Raw genomic sequence first — 25,026 nt, 5'->3', positions numbered from 1 at the left:
AATTTCTCACACGAGTGAACCAAATCCCAACTCTTTATTAGATGACGAGTGTAAGAACGTATTTCTTCCGTTTTACAGCCAAAAGCTGCGGAATTACAATATAGGTCAATGAGTTATTTGAATAAAATATGTGTCGTACAAATTACTGGGCGCCGATTAACCACGCGCGATTAACAGTAATTAGCCCGAAAATTGTTTAGTAATTATTTTTTGTATAATTTGAATGTACTAACATATATTGTCATAAAAAGATACAAAAAAGTTGATTTTTTTTCATTGACCCCTCTTGAACTTTACTGGACTACTTGGCTAATTTACCCATGACAGACAAGGTTGCGTGCACCTATCTGTCATGGGATGTCTGTTATAGAAAACAACGAAATCGGATTTTTTAGGAATATTTGTGAATAGTACATGCATGTATACAGTCATGTATCATCACCGACCGATTAACACAATTTCACAAGTAAAATGTGAAGAGACGTGGTATAAGGATGTGTATTTCATAAGTTCATGGCGTCATCCTGGAATCAATATATATATATACATTATGGAGATATATACAATACTTATTAAAAGATTGATATGAAATAGGTGCCAGCTGGCTAGAAAAGACAAATAAGACGGTGTATATGAATAAATTCATTATTAAATCAGATTTTTACATTCGGATACATATGAATGCAATTACAATAAAATTAAAGCATAGCGGCCACATGCTACACGTATAATAAGGCAAAGCCATTTTATATGAATTTGATGTGTATCGAGCTATACTTAGTACATTAGTGAAATTCACTTGACTATGATAACTAAAATCGGTTCTCTATTGTCTAGACAAATAAATAAAGAGACAAAATGACGAATATTAACGAATATTCTGTCCAAAAATTCGAAATATTCTATTGATATATATTTAACCAGTTTTAGTTAAAACATATTTTATTTATAAATATCAAACATATGTACAAAATAGATCAAACAAAGTTTGACAAACAGGATTCGCAAAAAAGCACTAAGCTTTTATTAATTCGTCTCCTTACAAACTCTCTTGAATGTAGTAGATGCGTATGCGCGAAACTGGAGATTCAAGTATAATGCAAATAAAAGCAATTGCCTGATTTTCACTCCTTCGAAATCACATAAACGGAACAATTCCAAATACCTGTTTAAATTTGGAAATGGAACTGTTTCTGTAAAAGATAAAGTTACCTACGCTGGGACATTCATTGATTCTTGCCGAAAAACTTATGGAAGAATTGAAAATGCGTGTAAGAAATTGAAGAAAAACCTACATTCCTTGTATAACATTGGACTTAATAGGGATGGTTTGCCAACAATAACTAATTGCATAATTTGGAAACGAATTGTGTTACCGACCGCCATGCATGCTTGTGAAACCTGGGGTAAACTGACTTTTACCGAAATTCAGATGCTTGAGCAAACGTAGCGTTACTTTGTACGTCTCGTTCTTGGCTTTGATAGAAGATGACCGACAGATTCGCGTATCTGCAGTATTGGATTGTGGTCAGTCGAAGGATAATCGGCAAGTTTAAATTACTTTTGTTTGGTAGATTTTGCAGAGCCAAAAACAATACAACGCACAAACAATTATTCTTGATCCGCTTAGGCCAGATTTTTACTGGAGATTGTAACGAAAACTCAATGACGTATGATATGATAAAAATTCTTATTAAATACGACATGTTATCTTTCCTGGAGTGTTTTCTTGAGGATACCTTTATTCCCGACAAGCGACTTTGGTAAAAAAAATCATTAAACAGACAATAGATATTCAGGAAGAAACTCGATGGAAATCGTCCATACAAAAATCGGCCGGAACTTGATGGGTTTTACCGCATTCACAACACGCTAACCGAGCACATATTACTTCGTCTAACATCGGTGAATCCAGAACTAAATCACCAACTTCTAGTCATGGTCAAAATATGATCTCTAGCTATTAAAGAAGGAATATGTACCATGTGCAATCGTTACGAACATGACATAGTGAAACGTTTAGTTCTAAACTGTGAACAACTTATTGATGAGAGAAACACTATGTTTTATTCTCTTACTGACATATTGCCAGTTCAGCAATCCGTAACGTTCTTCCTTCAAGACGAGGACGATATACTGATATCCCTACTCGGTGGAATTACTGACTTCATAGAAACTCTAGAATCCGATATGTAGAAACACCTGCTATAGTGCTTGACAGATCACTTCTATAAAATGTACCTCAAATTCAAACCTGTTTTGAGCTACCATAGATTCAATTTTGGTCACTGAAATGTCATAGATACTTTTGTACTTGATTTATTTTCTTTTCTTTTTGTAATATATGATTTAATTTAATGTAAATTGTTGTTTATTTTTGTGTATATTGTATACTAATTGTGTCCCTTTTGTGTGTAAATTGTAAAATCAATATTGACAATTTATTCATTTAAACATACAACAAGCATGCTTAAGGGAATAAGAAACATCATGCACATGTACTGCTATGTAATACAATATAGATATTGATAATGAAAAGAAATAAAATAATATATATATAAATAGGTCTGAAAAATTCCCAACGATGTAAGAACTGTCAAATTTGCGATGCGAATTTTTGGTCGTTCCGCGGGACTCGAACTTGTACCGCTGTGACATCTATGGCAACACCGCCTGCATAAAGACCAGCGCCCTAGACCACTCGGCCAGCTAGGCTATATTAAAGTATAGCTTTCGCTGGCCGGCTCATTCGTCCTCGTAGGATTAATCTAGGGCTGTAACTTAGTACACGATGTATGGTAGTACGGGACAGTTCATATAGATGTTATTATGTAGGATAGAGGATCAAATTAATGATGCATGTCACAACAAATCAATATTATACAACGTCTCAGAATGTGACGACTCTATTCGCTACACTGCTTCATCGGATCAAATTGATACAGGGAAGATATGTAAACGTATAGAAAAATTCCCAACGATGTTAGAACTGTCAACTTTGCGATGCGGAGGGAACGACCAAAAATTTGCATTGCAAATTTGACAGTTCTAACATCGTTGGGAATTTTTCAGACCTTTCTATACATTTACATATCTTTACTGTATCAATTTGATCCGATGGAGCAGTGTAGCGAATAGAGTCGTCACATTCTGTGACGTTGTATTTATATATATCGATCGAAAGGTCTGAAAAATTCCCAACGATGTTAGAACTGTCAAATTTGCGATGCAAATTTTTGGTCGTTCCCTCCGCGGGACTCGAACTCTGAACAATGTATTTTTGAACAAGTTTAAATACATGAATATTTCATCAAATGTTAGAATATCTGACCCATACAATAACAAGTTTATATCGATATATAGGATGATTAAATGCATTTAAAGTTAAATTACGAAGCTGGTCATAATTACGTCACAGGAAAAAAATGATAGGTTGATTCGACGTGACCACATGAACAGTTTGGAGAGTCTACAAGATTTCGCAGGATCAGACGCTCTTTAAGGGAGCTGCTGTTCATGCGAAGCCTTGCATGTAGAATCTGTCCTTGTCTTGTCCCTCTATAACAGTATTTTGGACATGAGTTTGTATGTGTCTCTAGTTTTCTTTTAAATATGCTTAATGAATCAGACATTCGCGTTTCCAGTGGCAAACTATTCCACAGGCGGATAGTCGAAGGCAGAAAGTATTCAGAGAACAAGTGTGTGCGTGTACAAAAATTAACAATGTTATGAACTTGACGAGTGAAGTGACCGTGTTGATCACCAACTGAACTAGGAACAAGGTCATATAAACTTGGTGAATTACTTTAAAAAAATGACAACAAAAGTACTAACCGTAAACAATTCTAACACCATCGCATACACAACTGTATTATAGACTAACGGTCGAATTTTTGCTTAAATATGATTAAAACTGTAAATACAATACAAAATACAAAAGTGCACCAATACGGGATTTAGCCGTCCAATACGGCTGTAATTACCCGTGCAATACGTCATATTGGCCTGGTTAAAATCATATCTCGGCTAGCAATATTGGATTTCGACAACGCCCCAGTCTAATAAGGCTAGCCTCGGACCAATAACTAAGCCAATATGGAAAACCGTACGCAATAATACTATATTATTGACTAACTTTATATGATTAAAAACTGCCAATACAATACAAAATAAAAAAGTGCATCAATACAGGATTTAGCCGTCTCATACGGCTTTTACCTGTCCAATACGTCATATTGGCCTTGTTAAAAGTCATACTGGCCTAGCCAATATGACGTATTGGACTTATTAGTCAATAAAGGTATAATTGCGAAAGGTTATCCATATTGGATGAGTTATTGTTCCTCGGCTACGCCTTAATCCAATATTGCTAGCATCGGACCAATAACTAAGCCAATATGAAAAACCTAATACTATATACGGAAAAATGGTGTGGCACTTTTAGCTGTGTAAGCGTATAATCCGATGGTTTGTCTGCCAGGGTAACAGTTAAAGATTACACGATGGTTTGCCTCCAAGGGTAACCATAGATGATTACACCATGGTTTGTCTGCCGGGTAACAAAAGATTACACGATGGTTTGCCTCCCCGTGTGACCATTAAAGATTACACGATGGTTTGTCTGACTGGATAACAGTTAAAGATTGCACGATGGTTTGTCTCCCAGGCTAACCATTAAAGATTTCACGATGGTTTGTCTGCCAAGGTAACAGTTAAAAATTACACGATGGTTTGTCTCCCAGGGTAACCATTAAAGATTGCACGATGGTTTGCCAAGTGATATAACAGGCTGTAATTCGTAATGCCACATGTAATTCATGCCATCTTTTTTTTGCTCGTGCTTATTGTGGTGATAACGTTAGATGTTGACAAATATGCCAGAACAAAACTGTAACGGTTGTTTTTTGTTTTCTGATGGCATCGTTCCACAACTATTTTTAAGTACAATTTGCTTTCGTGCTTGACAAAATATTTGGTAAAAAGCGAAAGTCATAGTATTTTGGTGATAAAAAATGATATCACAACCAGTCGTAAAGCATAAATTAACCACTGCACAGATAGAGGGATATCTATAATACTAATGGCGAAGCAACCATGCAGTTTAAAATCATAGATTATAAACAACTGCACAGATAGAGTGATATCTAGAATACTAATGGCGAAGCAACCATGCAGTTTAAAATCATAGATTATAAACCACCGCACAGTTTGAGTATTAAGCAATAAGAGGTAGCTGTAACCTGTATGAGGACGAAGTTGAATATATTGATATTTTTTACAATCGATTTATTTTTTTATTCACAATTTAATTGAACTTCAAGATGTTTTGATTAAAGATACGAACCCAATAAAGACCCTTACTCAGTAAAACATGTTAATCCCCTGTCAGATTGAAATCGGGTTATCATTACCTCTAAGGTCAAGGGTTACATTCGTATGGATTATCATTATGAGGACTTTATCCTCTGAAAAGCAACCAGTTTTAGAGAATAGACTAACAAGTCTAACCAGTGCACAGATAGTTTTGAGTATATATATGAAAAGGGACATACCTGTAAGATAAAATGCTCCTGATGTCGTTATGAGGACTTTATCCTCTAAAAAGCAACCAGTTTTAGAGAATAGACTAACAAGTCTAACCAGTGCATAGATAGTTTTGAGTATATATAAAAAGGGACATACCTGTAAGATAAAATGCTCCTGATGTCATCAAAGTCGTCAAGAGTATTTCTTTTACGACACTCGGAAATCGGAGTTTCTAATCCGAACATACTTTCCCTGGTCCGTCCACAATTTGGTGCCATTGAGTTGAACGGTATTTTCAACCCTAACACTGTCATTTAAATCCAATCTTCAAAACTTATCTGCAAAAAGTTTATAAACTTTGTTTAAGCCAGACTATTGAGCAGAAAAGTTAAATCTATAGGGTTTTTGTGTGAAATAAGAAGTCGTGCCCGCTTGAAAACAATAATGTCTACTTTATTACAAGACTGTCACGCAATAATATTTATTTTCTGATAGTTTGTAATCCATAATCAATGTTAATTTTAAAATAACAGTAATGAATTAGCCAAACATCTATCAATACCAGATAAATTAATAAGAATGTGGTAGAAAGTTCTATTCGATTTGCCAATACACATTAAAAATCTTTTGTAAATGTCGCAAACCAGGAACCTGTAATATAGTGGTTATCGTTGTGTTTAATGTTCTTTGTTATTCGTTTTGCGTTTTCACTAAATAAATTAGGTTGATTTTTGTTTTTTATGAATAGTTTCATTTCATTTGTTTTGGGGCTTTTTTCAACTTACTTTATGGTACGGGCTTCATCCATCATTGAAGACCGTAGGGCGGGCGACCTGTAGAGGTTTTATTGTTAGTTGCTCGGTATTTAGTACTGACTCATACCACATACATGTATGTCCTATTTTTATATTTGTTTCAAATTCGAATTGCTTAAGGAAGGGGTTTTCTAAGCGAATATACATACATTAGATTCACAGTGCACCACTTAGCTTTTTTAGGTGTTATTCTTTATAACTATAAAGCATACGTATCTAGATTTAACTATTTCATGTTTTGGATAACGGTAATTAATCCAGATTACCTATGTACATTATATTTCACACCTTTTTAACTTAGGTAATTCGGCTATAACCATAGCCTGTTCATGAGCACTTGACAGTAAAGACACACTTCCATGGTACAGGGACAGTCAGTTTTAAGTACCAATACTATTCAGACACTACGTGATACTTATGCTATATTTAAAGTAACAATTAATCCTTTCTTTATACAGATATGTATTAATTACGAAACTATACAGTTATCTCTCACTTAAATCAGCAAAATCAAGAACGATAACTCTTGAAACGTGCTAATTTCACTAAAATTAGATTCTTGACATGCACGTATCGGCTCCTGTATGAATTTAATGAAGACCTCTATATTTAAAACCATAATTGACATAGCAGTATTTATACTGCAACTAACAACAAGAGGTCCCCAGGAGCTCGAATCGCTCGCCTGGTTCATTTTTTGCACCTTACGGGCAATGACTCTAACAAGGAGTCGTCCATCAATTTTGCCTCAGAAATATTTTCGTAGGATTTATCATAAGACAAATTTCAGTCCTAAAAAGGTTTCTTTTTTTATCTATTATAGTTTTCAAGATATTGGCTGAAAACTGCCAAAAAGCCATTTTTTTCGCATTTCAAGGGCGATAACTCCAAAAAGGAGGCGTCCGACAACTTTGATTTGATGCACTGTTGGCTTTATCATAAGGCTAATTTCAGCAATTGAAAGTTATTGGTTAAAAATTACAAAATACGTCATGTTTGCCTTTCAAGGACATAAGTCAACATGGTTTAACAGATTTACACGTAAATTTGACCAAATAGATAGGTCTCATCTTGCTTAAGACTTTTAGCCTGGCAGAATTAATTAATCTAGCTGCTTTTGAGATATAAGCGAAAAACTTCTGCCTGACCCATATGATCTGTTTTAGCAACGGCAGCCATGTTTTTCCTTTATGTTATTTTTCAATAGACAAACTTTTTATTACTGCCAATTCTTATAAATTAATTTTAAAACATATTTTTATCTTTAAACATGACAAAAGTAGCTCTGAATTTAACTTAATAGGGGCGTGTCAATTTTTTTTTACCCGTTGAGATATAACAAAACTATTTCAACCGATCAGATTACAGTATTCATATCAAATTAATTTATTGTTAAATCAAACACAAGAATTTTATAGAAAATAACTACTGAAATTAGCTAAGCTACTTTTATCAAATCGCCAAACAGAGGAACGGGCAAAACCATGGGTAGTACATGTATCAGTTGGTAAGTGTGTGTTTGAGAACAAAACTTTACATGAATATGTTGATGGACACAACACTGCAATTTCGTTAGCTGTAACTGTCGATTTAAATTGAAGCTTATTTTAGAATGGTGACCGGATATATCGAAGTAATCGTGCAATAAAACCGAGTTTTTCAACGAAATGTAAATTTTGAGGAATATTAAAAAAAAATGAGTCTGAATTAACGAATTTGCGCCCAATGTCCCGAAATGCACTGTGCATGCATACTTCATCAACTTGCGCAATATATACTATTTGAATTGTATATAATTTATATGAGTTTCAACTGAAAAATGACAAATCGCTTTTAGCATTTACTCGAATATATCTACAAAGTATTACATAGGCAAATATTTTTCACATGAAATTCATTTGAAATTCACATGAAATTAATATGATTTTCATGTTAAATTCACTAAACATAAATTTCATGTGAACATTTCGTGTGAATTTCACGTGAAGGCTCCATTCACCCGAATTTCTCGTGAACTCTGTCACTTAGTTTATTTGCTCCATTCAGGTGAAAATCATGTGAAATTCGTGTGACAATCATGTGAAATAATTTTGCATGTGTACTCACTAAATTTTACTTTATCACACATTCTAAATTCATATTTTTTTTTATTTGAAAAATTGAATCTGACAAGTTCAACATAAAAAAAATCCTTTGAAATCTTAATTAAAAACTATTGACGGATACCACAGGTAAACTTGCTTACTTGATGGACCCGAATCACATTTGCTACATATGCTTTACAATCTGTCAGTAAGTCAGTTAATTGAATAAACGTATGAACATTATGTATGTAAATTAACAAGCGGAGCAAACATTGAAGATGCTGCCGCAATTATTGCATTTTTAAGAGTTGTCGTAAGTATCTTTAGATTTGGTACACCTTTTTGGAATTAAGGTTAAAAATGAGAATAACTTTAAAGTTTGCATTATCTATGGTCGTTGGATGTTCAATCTTAGTCCTTTTAAATTTGTTACCATTCCTTTCCAAAGAGAAGAATCATTCATACACAAATTTACTGCGACATAACGAAGGAATCCTTAGATCGAACTTACTATTGGATACCATTGGTTGTAAAATAGCAAAACTAGAACCGTTCGACCAAAGTGTAAGGAAATTTTTACCGGAAGGTAGACGCTTGAAATGTGTATACAAAAATGATATTGTTTATACCAAAGGAAATAAATTGATAATAAGTCGAAATCATCAAACTCGTAGACTGGGTGTGAAATATTGTAAATACGAAGTGATATGGAGACCAACTGATGTCGCCACTCACCATAATTACTATGTTATGCGTAACCAAAGCGAACCATTCTCAGACAACCAAATAATAAGCGACGACTTCATTAAAGTAACATGTTACAACGAAAAGAATAACTCTGTTTACAGGAATGCATTTTCTTTCATTCATAAAAAACCATTAGTTGAAAAGCGGTGCATGGAATCTTTTAAAAAAGTTAGAAATTCTTCTAATTTTATCAGCGTATTGATGGTCGGTGTCGATTCTGTTTCACGTAACAATATGATTCGGTATATGCCAAAAACAAGAAAATATCTTCAGCAGAAAATGGGTGCTCTCGAATTCATCGGATACAATAAAGTTGGTCTGAACACATTCCCTAATCTCGTTCCAATGACGACAGGAAAATTTGTCCATGAACTTCCATGGAATAGCACTATGAGAGATAAAACATTTGATCGATACAACTTTATTTGGAAGAATTTTTCAGAAAATGGATTTCGAACACTCTACAGCGAGGACTGTCCAGCTTTGCAAGCATTTGACTACATGAAAAAAGGGTTTAGCAAACCAATAACAGATTATTTTGATCGTCCGTTTACAGTAGCTTTGGAGAATATGAAAGACATTTGGAATTCTGGTCACCATTGTGTACATGCCAGGCCAGAAACAAAAATAGCATTAGATTACACCAAGCAGTTTGTAAAGCTATTTAAAGATTTGCCATATTTTTCATTTACCTTTATTTCAAGATTAACACACGAGGCTGTTGATGAACCATCTAAGGCTGACGATCTGTACGTTCAGTTTCTAAGAGACATAAATAAGGAGTCACAACTAAATAGCACATTTTTCATTTTTTTCAGTGATCATGGGATGAGATTTGGAAAATTCCGTCAAACTTCTGTAGGCAAAATAGAAGAGAGACTGCCATTCCTGTTTATTGTTGTCCCAGATTGGTTTAAAGAAAAACATGAGTCTTTTCATAACAGTTTGAAAACGAATAGGAAACGGCTTGTTAGTCCCTTTGATATTTACAAAACATTAGTTCATATTTTGAACATCGGTAAAAACCACAAGGAGTCAATTGGACGTGGTCAGAGTATACTGTTTGATATTCCGAGCACACGCACTTGCACAGAAGCAGGAATTCTGCAACAGTGGTGTACTTGCTTTCATGACGTTACTGTGTTAAATTTGAAAGACGAATTTTTGAATAAGGCAGCAAAAACATTTGTTGAAAATGTTAACAAACAACTTTCTAATTACACTCAATGCCATAAACTCAAATTAAAACGAGTTCAATCAGCTACTAAGTCTGAAACAAAGTTTGATGAAGGTGACGAAACGTATGCGTACTACGAAATCGTACTTGAAACTGAACCCGGAGGTGGCGTTTTTGAAGTAACGATGCTCTATGATGCGACAACCAAGTCTATAAAAAGAATTGGAGATATCAGTCGCATTAGTATGTACGGTAAAACATCATATTGTGTTGATATGGTTGAACTGAAAAAGATGTGTTACTGTAAAATACAAATGTAGACCGTTTTTTATCCACCCAACAGTTTAACTTGTGAATTACAGTGTAAACTATTTCAAATAAAGTGAGGCCGCCATTGATGCATTTCAATACAATTGTCCGAGTCCACCAGTACCCCAAAACTGACATCCATTGGCAGAGGTCTCAAACAATTCTTTCGGAATTGAATTATTGGTGTCTAATAAAGTTTGAGTATTTGAAAATAAACCACATCCTTCTTAAAGGCATTTGATAGGCTACACACAATATGTATCCCTATAACATACTGTAAATTATCTTAATGTTTCAGAACATCAATGCAATTTTATTACTTATCATTTTCGTTAGCAAGAATCTGTTTAACATTTCATTTATAATAAAGGGAGATATTTTTGCTGCCCTCGTAATTACTGAAAACAAGTTCTATCATTTAAAAAAGATGGCCGACGCAATAAAATTTTGTTCCTTTACCTTCTAAGTTTCTAAATTTCTTTCAAGAAAAGAATAAATGGCACGCCATTTCAAATTTTCTATACCGTTTTTTTTTTTCAAATACCACTAAGTTATCAGTATTTGGTCAATCGGGAAACAAAATTGCGACTTGCATTTCCATAGAAGAGCGTCCTTAAGGTCAAAGGGTAAACAGCGAAACTATACCGACTACGTCGGAAAAAAATGCTCAATGCCACGAAGGAACAAGGTGGTACAGTGGGTTCACTGTAATACTGGTAAGTAAGCGACATGCTATGATAAATATAAGTAAAGCTACCATTTGCTTAATACTGTCTGTGTTTTTTCGCGAGAACATCTGTTTGCGATTAATAACTCATAGTGAAATCCGTGAAAAAAAATACACTGCAAAAATAGGTTCAATTACAGTATTCAATAATAACAATGATAATAATATAAAAATAATAAAGAGGGTAATTCAATTAATTTCCATTTCCCTCAAAATACACACAGTGCATAATATATATTGAATATTACATGCAAAATCTGTATCATCTCCCATATCAACCCGACACTCTTATATCACCCGTAGGGCCACCGATTCGAGGGATGATATAGGTCGAAGCTTGATACGGCATGTGATACGATATTGACGTGTCATGTTCATTATGTCATATATTTTAACTATACTTCAAGTGTGTTTCGAGTAAAGGTGCAATATAGGATTTACATTACATATACTACAACAGTCTTCTTTGTTCACTGATTATTATTATCATGTGATGCAAAGGATATTCCACGTACATAAAGCCATGTTTCTATTTTTAAAAATCGATGCTATGTTCCTATTTATATGTATATTGACGATATACTACTACAATTAGATCCGGATATAAATCGTGCCGTTCCGTAATTACTCCAAAGGATTTTGTGAACTAATTTGCATGCAGAATTGACTTTTGTGACACAAAATTGAATTTTGTCTCACAGAATTGACTTTTGTCTTACAAAATTGACTTTTGTGATACATAATTGAATTTTGTCTCACAAAAATGAAATTATTATTATTTAATTTCCATATCAGGTAACAAATGTCAATTTCTATGCAAATAAGTTAATATTTGTTTTGACAGAATTCAATTTTGTGTACACTAAATTGATTTTGATTACAAAAAGATCAAGTCCCATTCGTCGCACCGTAATAACAAACTATCTATCACCATCTTAGCTGTATATTATTTACTTTATTATACAGAATGTTCTATTTCTTTCTTTCACACTAAATCTCAACAGTTTTTTATCTTCAGTTTTTAAATCATTTACTTCCTTTATATTACTTTGCTTTCACATTTGATATCGGAAAACACACGCATAGTTAATAAACTATAATCGTATAGAAACGCATACTGAAGGTAAATTGGCTGCAGATGACGAAAACAAGTCGCATGTCGACTTTTGCGATTTCGTTTTGGCATCCCCGATTGCAAAATCAATTGCCTAATGGCGTTATAATGCATAATCTCATTAAAATGTGAATGAATCGATAAGTAAAATGAACTTCAAAACTGTCAATTTGTCAATGTTACTTTAAATATTTAAATGACACTAACGCATACTTTCAATGTTTGATCAACACTTAGAGTTTATCATTTTTACCACAAAATGACATGTTATATGAAGTGTTTTGGACTGATAAAGCATTGAAAATTGTGGACCCTCATAAGGGCTTGTATTGTATGGTTGGCAAATTTTCACCTAACTGACCCATAAATCATCAAATTTTATGATGATTATTAAAATCTTTCAAAATAGTTAGTTTTTTTAATACACTAAACATCGATGATAAATAAATAATAGGATAATTAATTGGAAAGGGTAAATAACTAAAATATAATCATGAGTGCCGAAGAACGCCTAGATTTAACGAGTGTGCGGAACTTGTTCCGCGCACGAATTCAATCCTCAAGCGTTCCAGGCACGAGTGGTCATATTTTGGTTCTTCACGATAACCAATTGATTATCCTATTTATAATATAGATTTTCTTCATAATTTATCGATAATTTCAGTATGAATTTTAAATTCTGTGATTGGCGGATTGATACCAAAATTGTGATGTTTTGGCGGGAGAATGCGCGAGAGTGAAATTACCGAATTTATTTCACAGTGTGAATTATTGAAATTTATTACACTTGGAACATTCGATAAAACACTGCTATCTACATAATAATATGTTGTAATGTACGTTATGTTATGCAGTCAGGAAAGAGTCTTCAGTCTTATTCAAATCTTAATCAAATTGCTGCTGTGTTGTGGACAATACTAATGTTTATTAATTAAATTAAAATGGAGCCAATGTATCATTTGAAATCAAGTAAATGGTTCATGATTAAAACAAATTCTTAACCTCATCCTTCACGGTCATTTCTATACAGTTTATCATGGTAAAAACAGAAACAGCATTATATTTTAAATGTTATTCCTCAATAAGAAATATATTGTCAATCTTCGATTGCCTGTAAAATGGAGGAAAAATGGAGGAATCTTTGTAAATTGTGTTCCCTTCCATGACAGAATACATATGGCGAAGTGTTGCCTTTTGCATTTTCTGACAAATTGTTTATCAAAATCAATGAAACAATGGAATAAACTTGCGCCATATATCATCCCCATTCCCCATTCACCATAGAATAATCCCCACCCCCATTGAATCCCCGTTGCATACTTCCCATCAGATATTTACATTATTAAATCAAAGTTTATATTTATAAATTCATAACATTCAAACTGGTATTTTAAATTTGATTTAATATATTTTTCACATCAAGAAATACTTTAAAACAAATTTCCCCATTCTCCCCATTCAAAATACCCACACCCATACAATCTCCCCATCCCCTTCCCCATTCCCCATTCCTCATATACCATAGAATGGGAAGTTTTTCCCATACAAGAACTGTATATTTTTCAAAATCTGATCGTTGGGATAGGCATATTCTTATGTTTGATCATATGTGTTTCGTTAACTATGATTGAAATACAGAGAAACCTAAATTCAAGAAAGTGAACATTTCTGGATTGGTCAGGTTTTTTAGGGGTTGCACATGTTTCTATTTTGAAAGGAATGACGTAAAAGATTACAACTGTTTTGTTAATTGTTTACTTACCAAAATGAAACATTCTGTCCGTCAGATTATGCAACCAAAATGTAAATAAAAACGTTCTTGTTAAGATAGTACACATATTGTATAATAAAGTATATTCTAATAATCCAAAATAGGTTTAAAATTCCGCGGAACTATGGACTTCTTAACATTAAAAGTAAAACTCCTTACGATATCAAAAAAATCTTTAAAATGTGTTAAACATGTAACTGTTTTCATTGTACTAAATTTGATGTTTACATAGATTATATGTAGTCTTTCGAGTTTGCGCATTTTAAATGGAATACCTTTTGCATATACTTTAATGTACAATCTGTCCGAATAGAACCTGCACTTTTGAAGTTGTAGAGGTAAAGAAATGTTTTACAACCTTCGGACATTATGGCAAGGTTTAAATCTACTAAATCTATCTTATGGATTAATTACAGAAACCAATATACAGCATGTATTATAAGCATTTCGTTCGTTAAGAAGACATTGTATCTGAAAACATTAGCAAAGTGCAGGTGCAAAAAGGGGAAATGAAACCTTGAGTAAGCATTTAAAGAATTCTAGTAGCTGGTTGGATAAATCTGAGTAAAATGTGATTGATCTATATGAAAAAATCATATTTGAATTATTTTAGACAGTTTAAACTTAGAAACCATGAAGTAGTTGATTAAAAGTGTAATCTGGTAAAACTGTGTTATTTCGTTAAACCTCTTAAAATTAGAAACATTCCTTATCATTTAATTCCCGATGGATTCAACTTCAAATATTAATAATTTTTTCGTTATTAAAATGTTACTTTGTTTGGGATTATTTGACGTTTATATCGTCTCAGTACCAAAGTAAGTTACACAAAATAACATCGTTTGTTCAAAGAGAACTAATCAATCAGGAAGCTATTTAAAAATCAAACCAAACATTATTTGGAAAAGTGACAGAGTGAAATGAGACGATTTTTTTTTAAAAAACTTTTTAAATTAATGATGACTTATTAAATGAGGTGACATGATGTTAAAGATTCAAACATTTCGAATTCGATATGTTGAATTTTAGATATTTGAATATTTGTGTCTTTTGTGATATGAGGAATTAAAAAAATGATTAAAACAAATAAATAATGAAAATCAAGAAGCACAATGGTATAAAGATAAAAAAAAATTGAAGAATATATAAGCACCATTTTAAAAAAAAATCCTCATAGAAACGAATATGCATCTAGTAGAAAGAGTCATCAAGGGAACCAAGGTTATAGCGGCAAACAAAAGAATGCAATCCAGGAACAAAGACCAGACATGGAAAACAGACACATACAACAAAGAACACATAGCAATCAAAATCACGCTTACGAATCAACAAAAGCAAATGAACAACTCGGACTCCACTAAAAACTGGGAGCATGGACCAGGTGCACCGGTAGGTAAGCATCCTCTGCCTTTATGAGTTGCTCATAAAAATTCAAGTCCGGGGTAGTCGAAAGAGGAAAGGAAAACTATGACAATTTGAACAAATAAGTTTTCATGGCGCAAATGGATACACCATAACAATCCATGACTTCATGATGACGACCATAAAACTTCTGTAGTGATGACCTCAATCTTGTAGCAACATAACCCTGTTTCAGAAGCCTATTTGTTAGAATTTTAGTCTGCGTAGTGATTAGGACAACCAAATACTTGGGAAAGTGTGTCAGCGGCGCTCTTTATATAATAACATCAGAAACATGAAGGGCTTAAAGTCGTTCGGATGGAAATGCCATACCTAATTCGGAAATGATTGTTTGAACTTTCTAGGCAGGTGTAGAGCTGGTGTTTGAGGAAATATCGCATATTCCCGTTGGCCAATTATCGTCCATAAAAAATGACGGTGCATCATAGACGAAGTCATGAATTGAGTACAAATAGTCCGCCCCTCATAGAGCAAAAAGCCTGAAATAATATCACTATCGAAATATCTATTTTGTGTGTTAAAAACTTGACCTGAATAACTTAAAATCCAGAGAGTAGAGAAGTCAACCCTAAACTATAAGTTGCAGATTTGTAATTTTCTTGACGTGGTGAATGGTGTTTACGTTGGAGATAAAAACAATGACAGATACATATTTCATCATATTTCATGACATATATCCAAACAAAGAAACAAAATACTTAGAAAAAATGGAAAAAAGTAAGTCATTATTGAAAATGGACGTTTTACGACAAAATTAACCATTACGATTCCTTTTGTAATATTAATCACCTATTAAAAAATACAAAATGTCAACGTATTTTTTGAACTGCTAGTTAGTGCTTAATTCGGTCGTATTATACTTTAATTTAATTGTCCCATATCACGGATTTAGGGAATTTGATAATGTTGTAATTAACAATTATAATTTGTATGTGAAAGTACGGCTTGTTACAAAAGGCTGTTTAACTAACAAAACTCATTTAACAGTATTGTAAGCCTTGGGTATTTATTGGTAGTATTGAATGATATTTATGCTTTTAAAATTGAACTTAATTTTCTTTTGAACAGTCACATTACAAAAATAATTGTGTTTTAGTAGCGGTATGAATAAAAATAATATATGTTTAAAAATACACTATTTTAGAAAGCATTTGCTGATAAAATCATTAAAGTTAATATCTATTCATCACATAACGCTATCAAAATTACCCAAATAAAGTCAATCTTAATCCTTACGCTTCACTCCATACATAGTCTCCGGGGCAAGATCTAGTACTCATCCGTTATGATCAGACTTCAAATGACTTCGCCGCTCTCCGATGCATTTCATTGATATCTTTTAATACAAAAATGAAGTACCAATAATCTTAAAGTTAACTTTCATTTGACTTCCAGCATACAGTTGTACTGTGATAATACCACACATATATATAATTAACTTGATTTTATGCTTTTTATAAGAGGGACTGAGATACTTATATATATACTTATATATATGGATTAATTACGGTTATATTTGCTTGATTAATTTGGTATTGTTTTCACAATATGACTTTTAATCGACCAATGGTTGTCTTGGTAACACTTAGGAGATCTTAAAAAGAAAATACAAAAGTGGTTTAAAAATCTATATACCAACAAATCTTACTCCAAATACCCTATAGTGGTTATATAGACAGTTTCGAATATAGTTATCAGTGATAATAAAGTACAGGGCACGGTGAAAATCAGGCGCGAATCCATGGGAACTCTTGCTGAAATACATTCAATGAGCCTCATCAATAAAATATAAAAGCTAATTTACCGCTAGAACATTGGTTCCCTTGATTACTCTTATCAAAGAAGTTGGCAATAGATTACATTTGAAATCTGGTTGCTAGGCACTGAAAACTTTTCACAACAATCACGCCAAGGTGATGTAAACAAACGGATTTTTCAGCGACTTGTCTAGGACGTCCACATCTTTTAAAATTACGAACTCCAGCCAAATGTCCTATATGACAGTCAATGTATTTTATATTTTGGTTCAGTTAGTTTCAATCCATTTTCATCACATGTAAGGTCGGAAGTTTTATCAAATTATTTGCCAATATAGGCTCTACACAATCGCTAAAGTTTATATGTGAAAAGAATATGACCCTCTAAATAAAAAAACAATCCACAATACGTTCTTGGTAATTTTGACATTTGCTTCATTCGTACCAAAAAGTGTATTGCTGTGTTATGCATTATATGCCTTTTGTGCCTATACATTTGTGTTTCGTGCAATTCATCGATCATTTATCCAACAGTTTTTTTATTCCTTGAAAACTTATCCATATACTCTTGGCTTGATGTAAGCCCTTTGATATGTTCCTAATATGCTTCATTCTTACACAATCATACTGTTCTATAGGTTTATGGATTTAAATAAAATTTACAAAATTTCATACTTTTTTCTATACATTAAAATCATCTGAATAAAACACGAATAAAATAAGAAAAAAGATATAATTTATTGATTTGTACTGTATTTGGCTATCTTTTTCGATAATTGTTGGTTTTTAGTACTTCTAGTGTATTATTTATTTTTAAATTTAGAACTTCCAAATTCTTTAACTCTAATGTTGCTGATGAGAAGTAACTCCTTGAAGCACGTGTACAACATACTGCAATATTTGTATGACCTTTTTGTATTTTGAAAAAGGATCTTGGCAAATATTTTGTTGTACGAGTAAATGACAGAAATAGTACAATATGACAAACATGACAGAAACCCGAAGAGTTAATTTTGTTTTTGGCAGGAACGTTTCAGATATCACCTGTCTAACAAAATACAATAAAAGCTATTTCAACCAAACTTTGAATAATCTGAAAAAATCTGTTTTGAGACGTTTAATTAGTAGTCTTTGTAAGAATCATGCAAATTCTGTAAAAGATGATAAACCTAAAATTTAGGTCTTTATGATGAAATGTATTATTAATCATTCCATTCTGTCCTCTCTTAGGAGATAATCCACATTGGAAATCACAGTTTCAATTTTTTTTAGTGTTATTTACAGAGTTATCTCCCTTAATATTGAAATATGCAGTGCATTCTATATAATTTTCATCTCCTAAGAACACGGTTATATGAAAAACTGAATGTTCATTTCTGTTTACTATGGCAATTCAAACAAAATATTAAAAATAACCCAGAAATAAGTAGGCTTTTCACGCATGAATCACATTTTGCATGATTCTTAGCTGAAGTGCTACTTAAAGTCCCTCTGTACAGTGAAGCCTTTTCAAACCGATCTGTGCATAATAAAAAAAAAAATCTGTGTAAACTAAGAACTTTTAAAAGTTCCTTTTACCTTCAATGTAATCGAACCTTGTTAAACGAACATTTTTAGATCCGATCGGGGTTTAGTTAAGACAGGTTTTACTGTATTGGAACTTAATTTTAAACGAACACTTCTCTAAAATAAACACATTAAGGAGGTAGACTTAGGGTGAGGAACACAACTTTTGAAATCAGTGAGATGTTTGTATCATATTCAATTTCACTAAAGCCTATCAAGCCTTCATTTGAAATAGAATGAAATAAATCCAAGTCACTTGATGCTTGAGATTGATGTAAAATGGTGAATATAAACTTTCAAATGATTTGTAAGAGTTGTGTACCATTACCTTAGGTCTACATTCTTAATCCAAACGGGCCCGGTTTAGACAGGTTTCATTGTATATGCATAAAAAGTTAAGTCATATCTCGGCTAATTTTGTAACACTGATTATACTATATATTACATTTTTAAATTTTAGAATGACACTTTTTGTTAGCTTAGTAGTCCTTTTAACTACCGTGTTTGAGTAAAGAATAAGAGTGAATGTTATTGAGAAGATTTGATCTCAGTAAAGTTTTTAAAATGTTGTATGGTAACTTCTGTTTTGACAATGAACATAAAAGAATCAGTTTATTTTACTTGCATTCAAGAGCTTGATATTGAATCAAGAAAAAGTGTTTTCAACTGAGAAGTGTATATTAGACCAAAATCTGTATCTTTATAATATAATCTGTAAACATACACCATCTCAATACTTACTCGACCTTAGCCTCAAAATAGTAACAGACACATTTACTACATGAACATTTACTTTTTTCACAATTTTAATTTCGGATCTCTTTTCAAGCTGTAAGATTGACTACATCATCTTTTAATTAAACGGTTGAAGGGTCTATTTTTATAGATTACGACTAAGAATATTTTCTATAGATAAGAAAAATAATTAAAAACTTGAAAAGTAATTATTGATGGAAAAACTCATCCTATGTTAAATTGCACATATTTATTTTTGATGGTAATTGGCTTGTGGGAACAAAAGTGTTTTTCATTAAAAGATTTAGAAGAGTAATATTTCATTCTAAGGCACAACAATATAACATTTATATAAAACCAAAACTATATTAACTTTCACTAAAGAAGTATAAATATCAATATGAAATATATGTCGACCTCAGTTCATGAACCAATATCGGGCGTACAATTATAATGGAAGTTTTAAGTAAAAAAAAAAAACACATTATGCTTCCAATGGTATTAGAATTAGAATTTGTACATGTATGACGGAAATGACTTTTTAAATTTGATGATGCATTGAGTTATAAATATATGTTGAAATACGAAAAAAAATCTAGCAGCAAGCTTAATGTAACAATTGCAATTTAAAATGATAATAATAGTTATAAAATTTATAATAAAAATAAGAGGTTATAGTGTATTTTTATTTAATTTTGACGATCACATGCAAGCAACTGCCAGCTCTTAAATAGTTATCGAAAAAGTAGTTTGAGTCACTGGCAGATTTCAAAACACACTATTAGATAAAAATTCAGTCACATTCTTTCTTCGGTAATATTAAAGTAGATATATGTAAGGTAAACAACCAATACGAATATGTTCTGATACAACAAAGATAGAAAACTACACAGCTTTTTACGCAGGGCAAGGCAAGTCTTGTTCATAATTTTGCAAGCTCCAACAGCGTCTGATGTTCAAGACGCACTGTCGACACTTCAGACAGCCTTCTAAAACCCCAGTTATCTTGGATGTTCTTGATTTTAAGCGACGTTATGCCATTATTATACAAATCTTAATTTTAAAAACATCATAGAATAGGGTTTACAGGTAGGTAAAAAACGTTGCCCTATATGAAGCTGGGTGGTATTGGGACCTTTTTCTGTCAAACGGCAATAATATAAATTGAACCGAAACATATTTATTTGTTTTAAAAAAAATCGACAACGGACAGACACAAATACTGTAGAGATTCCAACCCTCATTTATAGTTTATGAATAAAAATGTGTTAATTCAAAACATGCTTGTTTAAGTTTGCAGAGGAATCAAAACAACCTAGTATATTTCTGACCATTAACACCTTGATACGTATACGTCAAAGGATTAACAATAGTTTTAATTAATGCCCTTGTTGACATTGGCATGGCGGTGTTTATAGAAGACGCTTACCCTACCGGTGCACCTGGTCCATGCTCCCAGTTTTTAGTGGAGTCCGAGTTGCTCATTTTTTTTGTTACTTTGTATATATGATTTCAGTTACTTTATATTCTTTGTTGTGTATGTCTTGTTTTCCATGTCTAGTCTTTGTCCCTGGATTACATTCTTTTGATTACCGCTATAACCTTGGTTCCCTTGATTACTCTTCCATCAAGCAGACCTAAGTCACAGAATGATTTAGTTTGAGAAATCAAGTCCTGAACGTATTGTTGCTATTGTTATAAATGAATTCGAAGTAACGCACTTTAATTCATTTTCTTTTCATTAGGAAATTTAATATTTATTAATCAAATTGTTAACTTGATATGATTTGCTCTGAAGGCGAAGGACAGTCACACTATCAAGGATATATTTCATTTTGTATCTTGCTGTTTAATTGTACAAGAACATTTTCTCTTCAATGTTAAATGATACCTCCGTTTGTATAGACTGTCATAATAATAGGAATATCAGTATATTAATTTATAAAATTGTAAATAAAATTGCTTGCATATGGCATAATTTTCTCCCTTACCTGTTATTAACATTGAAGAGTAGCCTTGTCACAAAATAAGTCACAACAACACAACGCAATATTTACATTATCAAAATGTTCCTATATGTCAACAATCAGGTTGTACTTCACTTTAACTTATCAAATACCTGCCTACAACGGTGACATGGGGCTTTCATTCCCATGTAATCGACTATAAAATATATAAAGAGGAAAAATCTCTATCTGTCATATCAACTTTCTCTCGTTTTTATCGATTTAATAGGCGGAAAATATTTCACAATGAATTTGATTGAATGAAATAGTTGAACAAGTGCTTACAATTGAGATTAATATTGGAAAAACTTCACTTTAATGCACCCCAATAAAAGACTTGGTTTATTAAAGTATATAAACTCGCTCATCTTTGCATGAATTTATTATGTATTAGAAAACTAATGGTGACACAGTTTTTTGTTGTTCCATTCACCTTTGTAAGAATAAAAGTGTTGATGTCTATTTTGAATAATAGAAAACCATATTAAGGTCGATCAGAATTTATTCAAGTTTTAGATAAACTGTCTTCTTCACTCAAAACACAATGTTTTTTTTTACTTTTTGAATTACAAAATGAAGTACAAAACGCACTATAATATTAATCTATTTTGGTAGGGAATCCTTTTCAAAAATATTTAATTCCACACTGCGAACACATTCATGTGCTTTTATTTTTGTCAGATTTTCCCGATGTTCAGAGTAACTTCCTCATGTAATATATATTTACTATTTTTGCCCCGTTTTACTTTAATGAAAATGTTTGGTAGGAAAGGTAGAGAAATTATTATATACTGAGCTAAATAACCACAAACATCTGTACTGATAAAGAGTAATAACATGATTGCTAAACTGATAGATAAATAAATTCAGGCAATTTTTGAAAGGAATACTCATGAGAAGGCAAGATCATATAAGAAATGGCAATATCAAGGCAAACACCGAAACATTTGAAACAAGTGCAGTGATCTAGGCTTATTTCAGGAATATCCGATGTAAATGGCGGGTTAAACCGGGTTTTATACTTACTTAGACCCCCACTTCCATTACTGTTAAAATAATTCCCAATGCAAGATTTGACTCTTATAACATTTCATTTAATAAAATATGACGGGGTACTTTTCGGGGGTTAGGGGAAGGCCGTGATTGGTCTTGGTAGGTATAGAACTGACGGACCTAACTAATATATGGATATAAACATAGCGACATAAGTGATTAAGTTAATTACATTACAAATAAGTGATTTATAGGTAAAATTTTATTGATCTGCGAACATTTTTGAAAGAGCTGCAATGGGCTGTATTTGCTATCATGTTCATATGTTAGAAGTGAATGGGTTTTCAATTAATTTATTTTCAGCCCGCCGTCATGTCGTATACGAAACTAAAAGCGGCAAATGTGTCAAATAAATCAAGCATTAAGTTGATTATAGTATTAAGACCATCCAAGTGCCGTTCGGGAAAAAAAATTCTCTATAACCCCCCCCCCCCAAAAAAAAAAAAAAAAAAAAAAATCCATTTTTCCTGCTTATAATATATCATTGCTTCTTGGTTTCAATCGTTACAATACCAGCAAATTGCTCCTTTATTATCTCTCTAGATCTAATCAGAAAAGTACGTCATATCATTTTAATTTGTTCTGCTATCCACTTTGCATGGTTAGCCTATGATTTGCTTTTTTCTTGGAGGAAGACTTAGCAAATAAAATTGCTGCACAATTAATATGGTCTTCAGTTATCATGGGGAACAGACAAAGATAAGATTGATAGATTCTAATCTTGACACATATTGTCACAGCAGCATATCCAAGCCTAATTTGATGTCGAAAAGTTAAATCATCAGGATCATAAAAGGAAAATTGTTTGGGTACAGCTACCAATGCATTGGGGATAAAAATTCCTTGAATGTATATCAACAGAAGGGGATAGTGTTAAAATAATTAGTATTGATTGAAGGACAAGCACATATTAATCATAAGGTAAGTAAGTTTGTGGCATGATACGTATATTATTGAGGGCTGATTTTCCTTTAAATCCTCATGTCAACAAGTGGATCCTTTAGTATGTATTGCTAGAATGTGTCTGAATCAAGGCTGTTGTAACGTAATTTGTCTTCAAAAATCAATCTGGTTCGGCTACAAAAATACCTTTTGTTTCTAACCGACGTTATATACAACAAAGATAGAGCAACCAAAATCATTATAGCTGTTTAAAGACACCTATCAAGAACTTTAAATTGACTCAGAGGTCACCGGAATAACGATGCCCAATATTGTCTGGTGAAACAAATTATAGTTAATGACTGGCTTCCAACGGATATGGTGTTTATATTTCTCAATTGTTAAGTTTCACTAAAACTTATAGTCATTTTTTTTACTTTTTGGTGCGTCACTGTAGCCTGAAACCAAAGTTATAAAGAAAAACGTCTCATATATATGTTGCATGGGAAATTTAATACCCGATATCCAGATCTTATTTTGTTTCTGAAGAAAATATCATATTCAATGTTTTTTTTTCATAATATCATCAATATAACTTCTGCACTCATTTGATACAGATTTTACCAACTTTACACGGTTGAAAATGTGTGCTGCCTGTTTGTAATGCAATATATAATGGGAATACCTAATGGTAGTGGAAGCGGGAATGTTACGGTTTTTGCATTGACAATGCCTTTCATTTTGTTACTATTCTTTTTCACTTTTGGTCCCAAAAGTTTGCCTATCACTTCGGCAATATTGTTCTTAACCTTTCTCATAATGTATAACTGTTGATGAGAACCAATCGTTTTTGCACGAATTGAATCGAGTTTACGTTACATGTACATATAATTGTCATACATGCATAGCATCATGAAAAAAAAACCATTAATCTGCAGTTTATGATGATAAAGTGGAATTCATTGATTTGAAAACAATTCAAAAATTGTCTAAAATTATTAGTTTGACTTCTTTTTATGTTTGAATGCTTTTGTTGGGCACACATGTATATAATATATCAAAATTTACATTATTCATAGCATTTGTATTTTTGTTTTACTGTTTGAGGTAGTATTTGATTTGAAAATATGTTGTTGTGTTTAGGGAAATATAGTTTTTCGCCCCAATTATTGCTATTGCTATCGAAATTATCTATTTGCCCTCGAATGTTTCATGAATACATAGTTGGTTAGACTACAAATACATCATAAAGAACTAGTTTTAAATATGACGTTTGTAAATAGTTATAATTACTTTGAGAAATGTATGGTAATTAACCTTTAGAAGTGTTAATAC

General features: G+C 32.4%; 2 protein-coding genes across 3 annotated transcripts in view; one reads left to right on the top strand and one right to left on the bottom strand.

Moving 5' to 3' along the window:
* Positions 1–21,837, bottom strand: part of LOC148605155 (protein inturned-like) — a 46,952-nt gene extending 25,115 nt beyond the window's left edge. Inside the window, exons 1-2 of one of the 2 annotated variants that reach the window (XM_088549689.1) lie at positions 21,742–21,837; positions 5,683–5,864 (exon numbers count right to left, since the gene is read on the bottom strand). In XM_088549689.1, coding sequence (XP_088405815.1) covers positions 5,683–5,840 — 158 coding nt within the window. In that variant the 5' untranslated portion in view covers positions 5,841–5,864; positions 21,742–21,837. Of the gene's footprint in view, positions 1–5,682; positions 5,865–9,864; positions 9,925–21,741 lie in introns of those variants that run through there. The other variant, XM_088549691.1, reaches the window with a different exon arrangement.
* LOC148605156 (uncharacterized) lies at positions 9,452–10,669 on the top strand. Its single transcript, XM_088547548.1, has one exon. The coding sequence runs from the start codon at positions 9,452–9,454 to the stop codon at positions 10,667–10,669; it is 1,218 nt and encodes a 405-aa protein (XP_088403674.1).
* Positions 21,838–25,026: the final 3,189 nt, after the last annotated feature.

The sequence above is a fragment of the Perna viridis genome, chromosome 10, assembly GCF_037379345.1.
Source record: "Perna viridis isolate PV_CMFRI_1.1 ecotype Kerala chromosome 10, ASM3737934v1, whole genome shotgun sequence".
Classification (NCBI taxonomy): Eukaryota; Metazoa; Mollusca; class Bivalvia; order Mytilida; family Mytilidae; genus Perna; species Perna viridis.
This window is presented reverse-complemented; position numbering and strand designations above follow the sequence as displayed.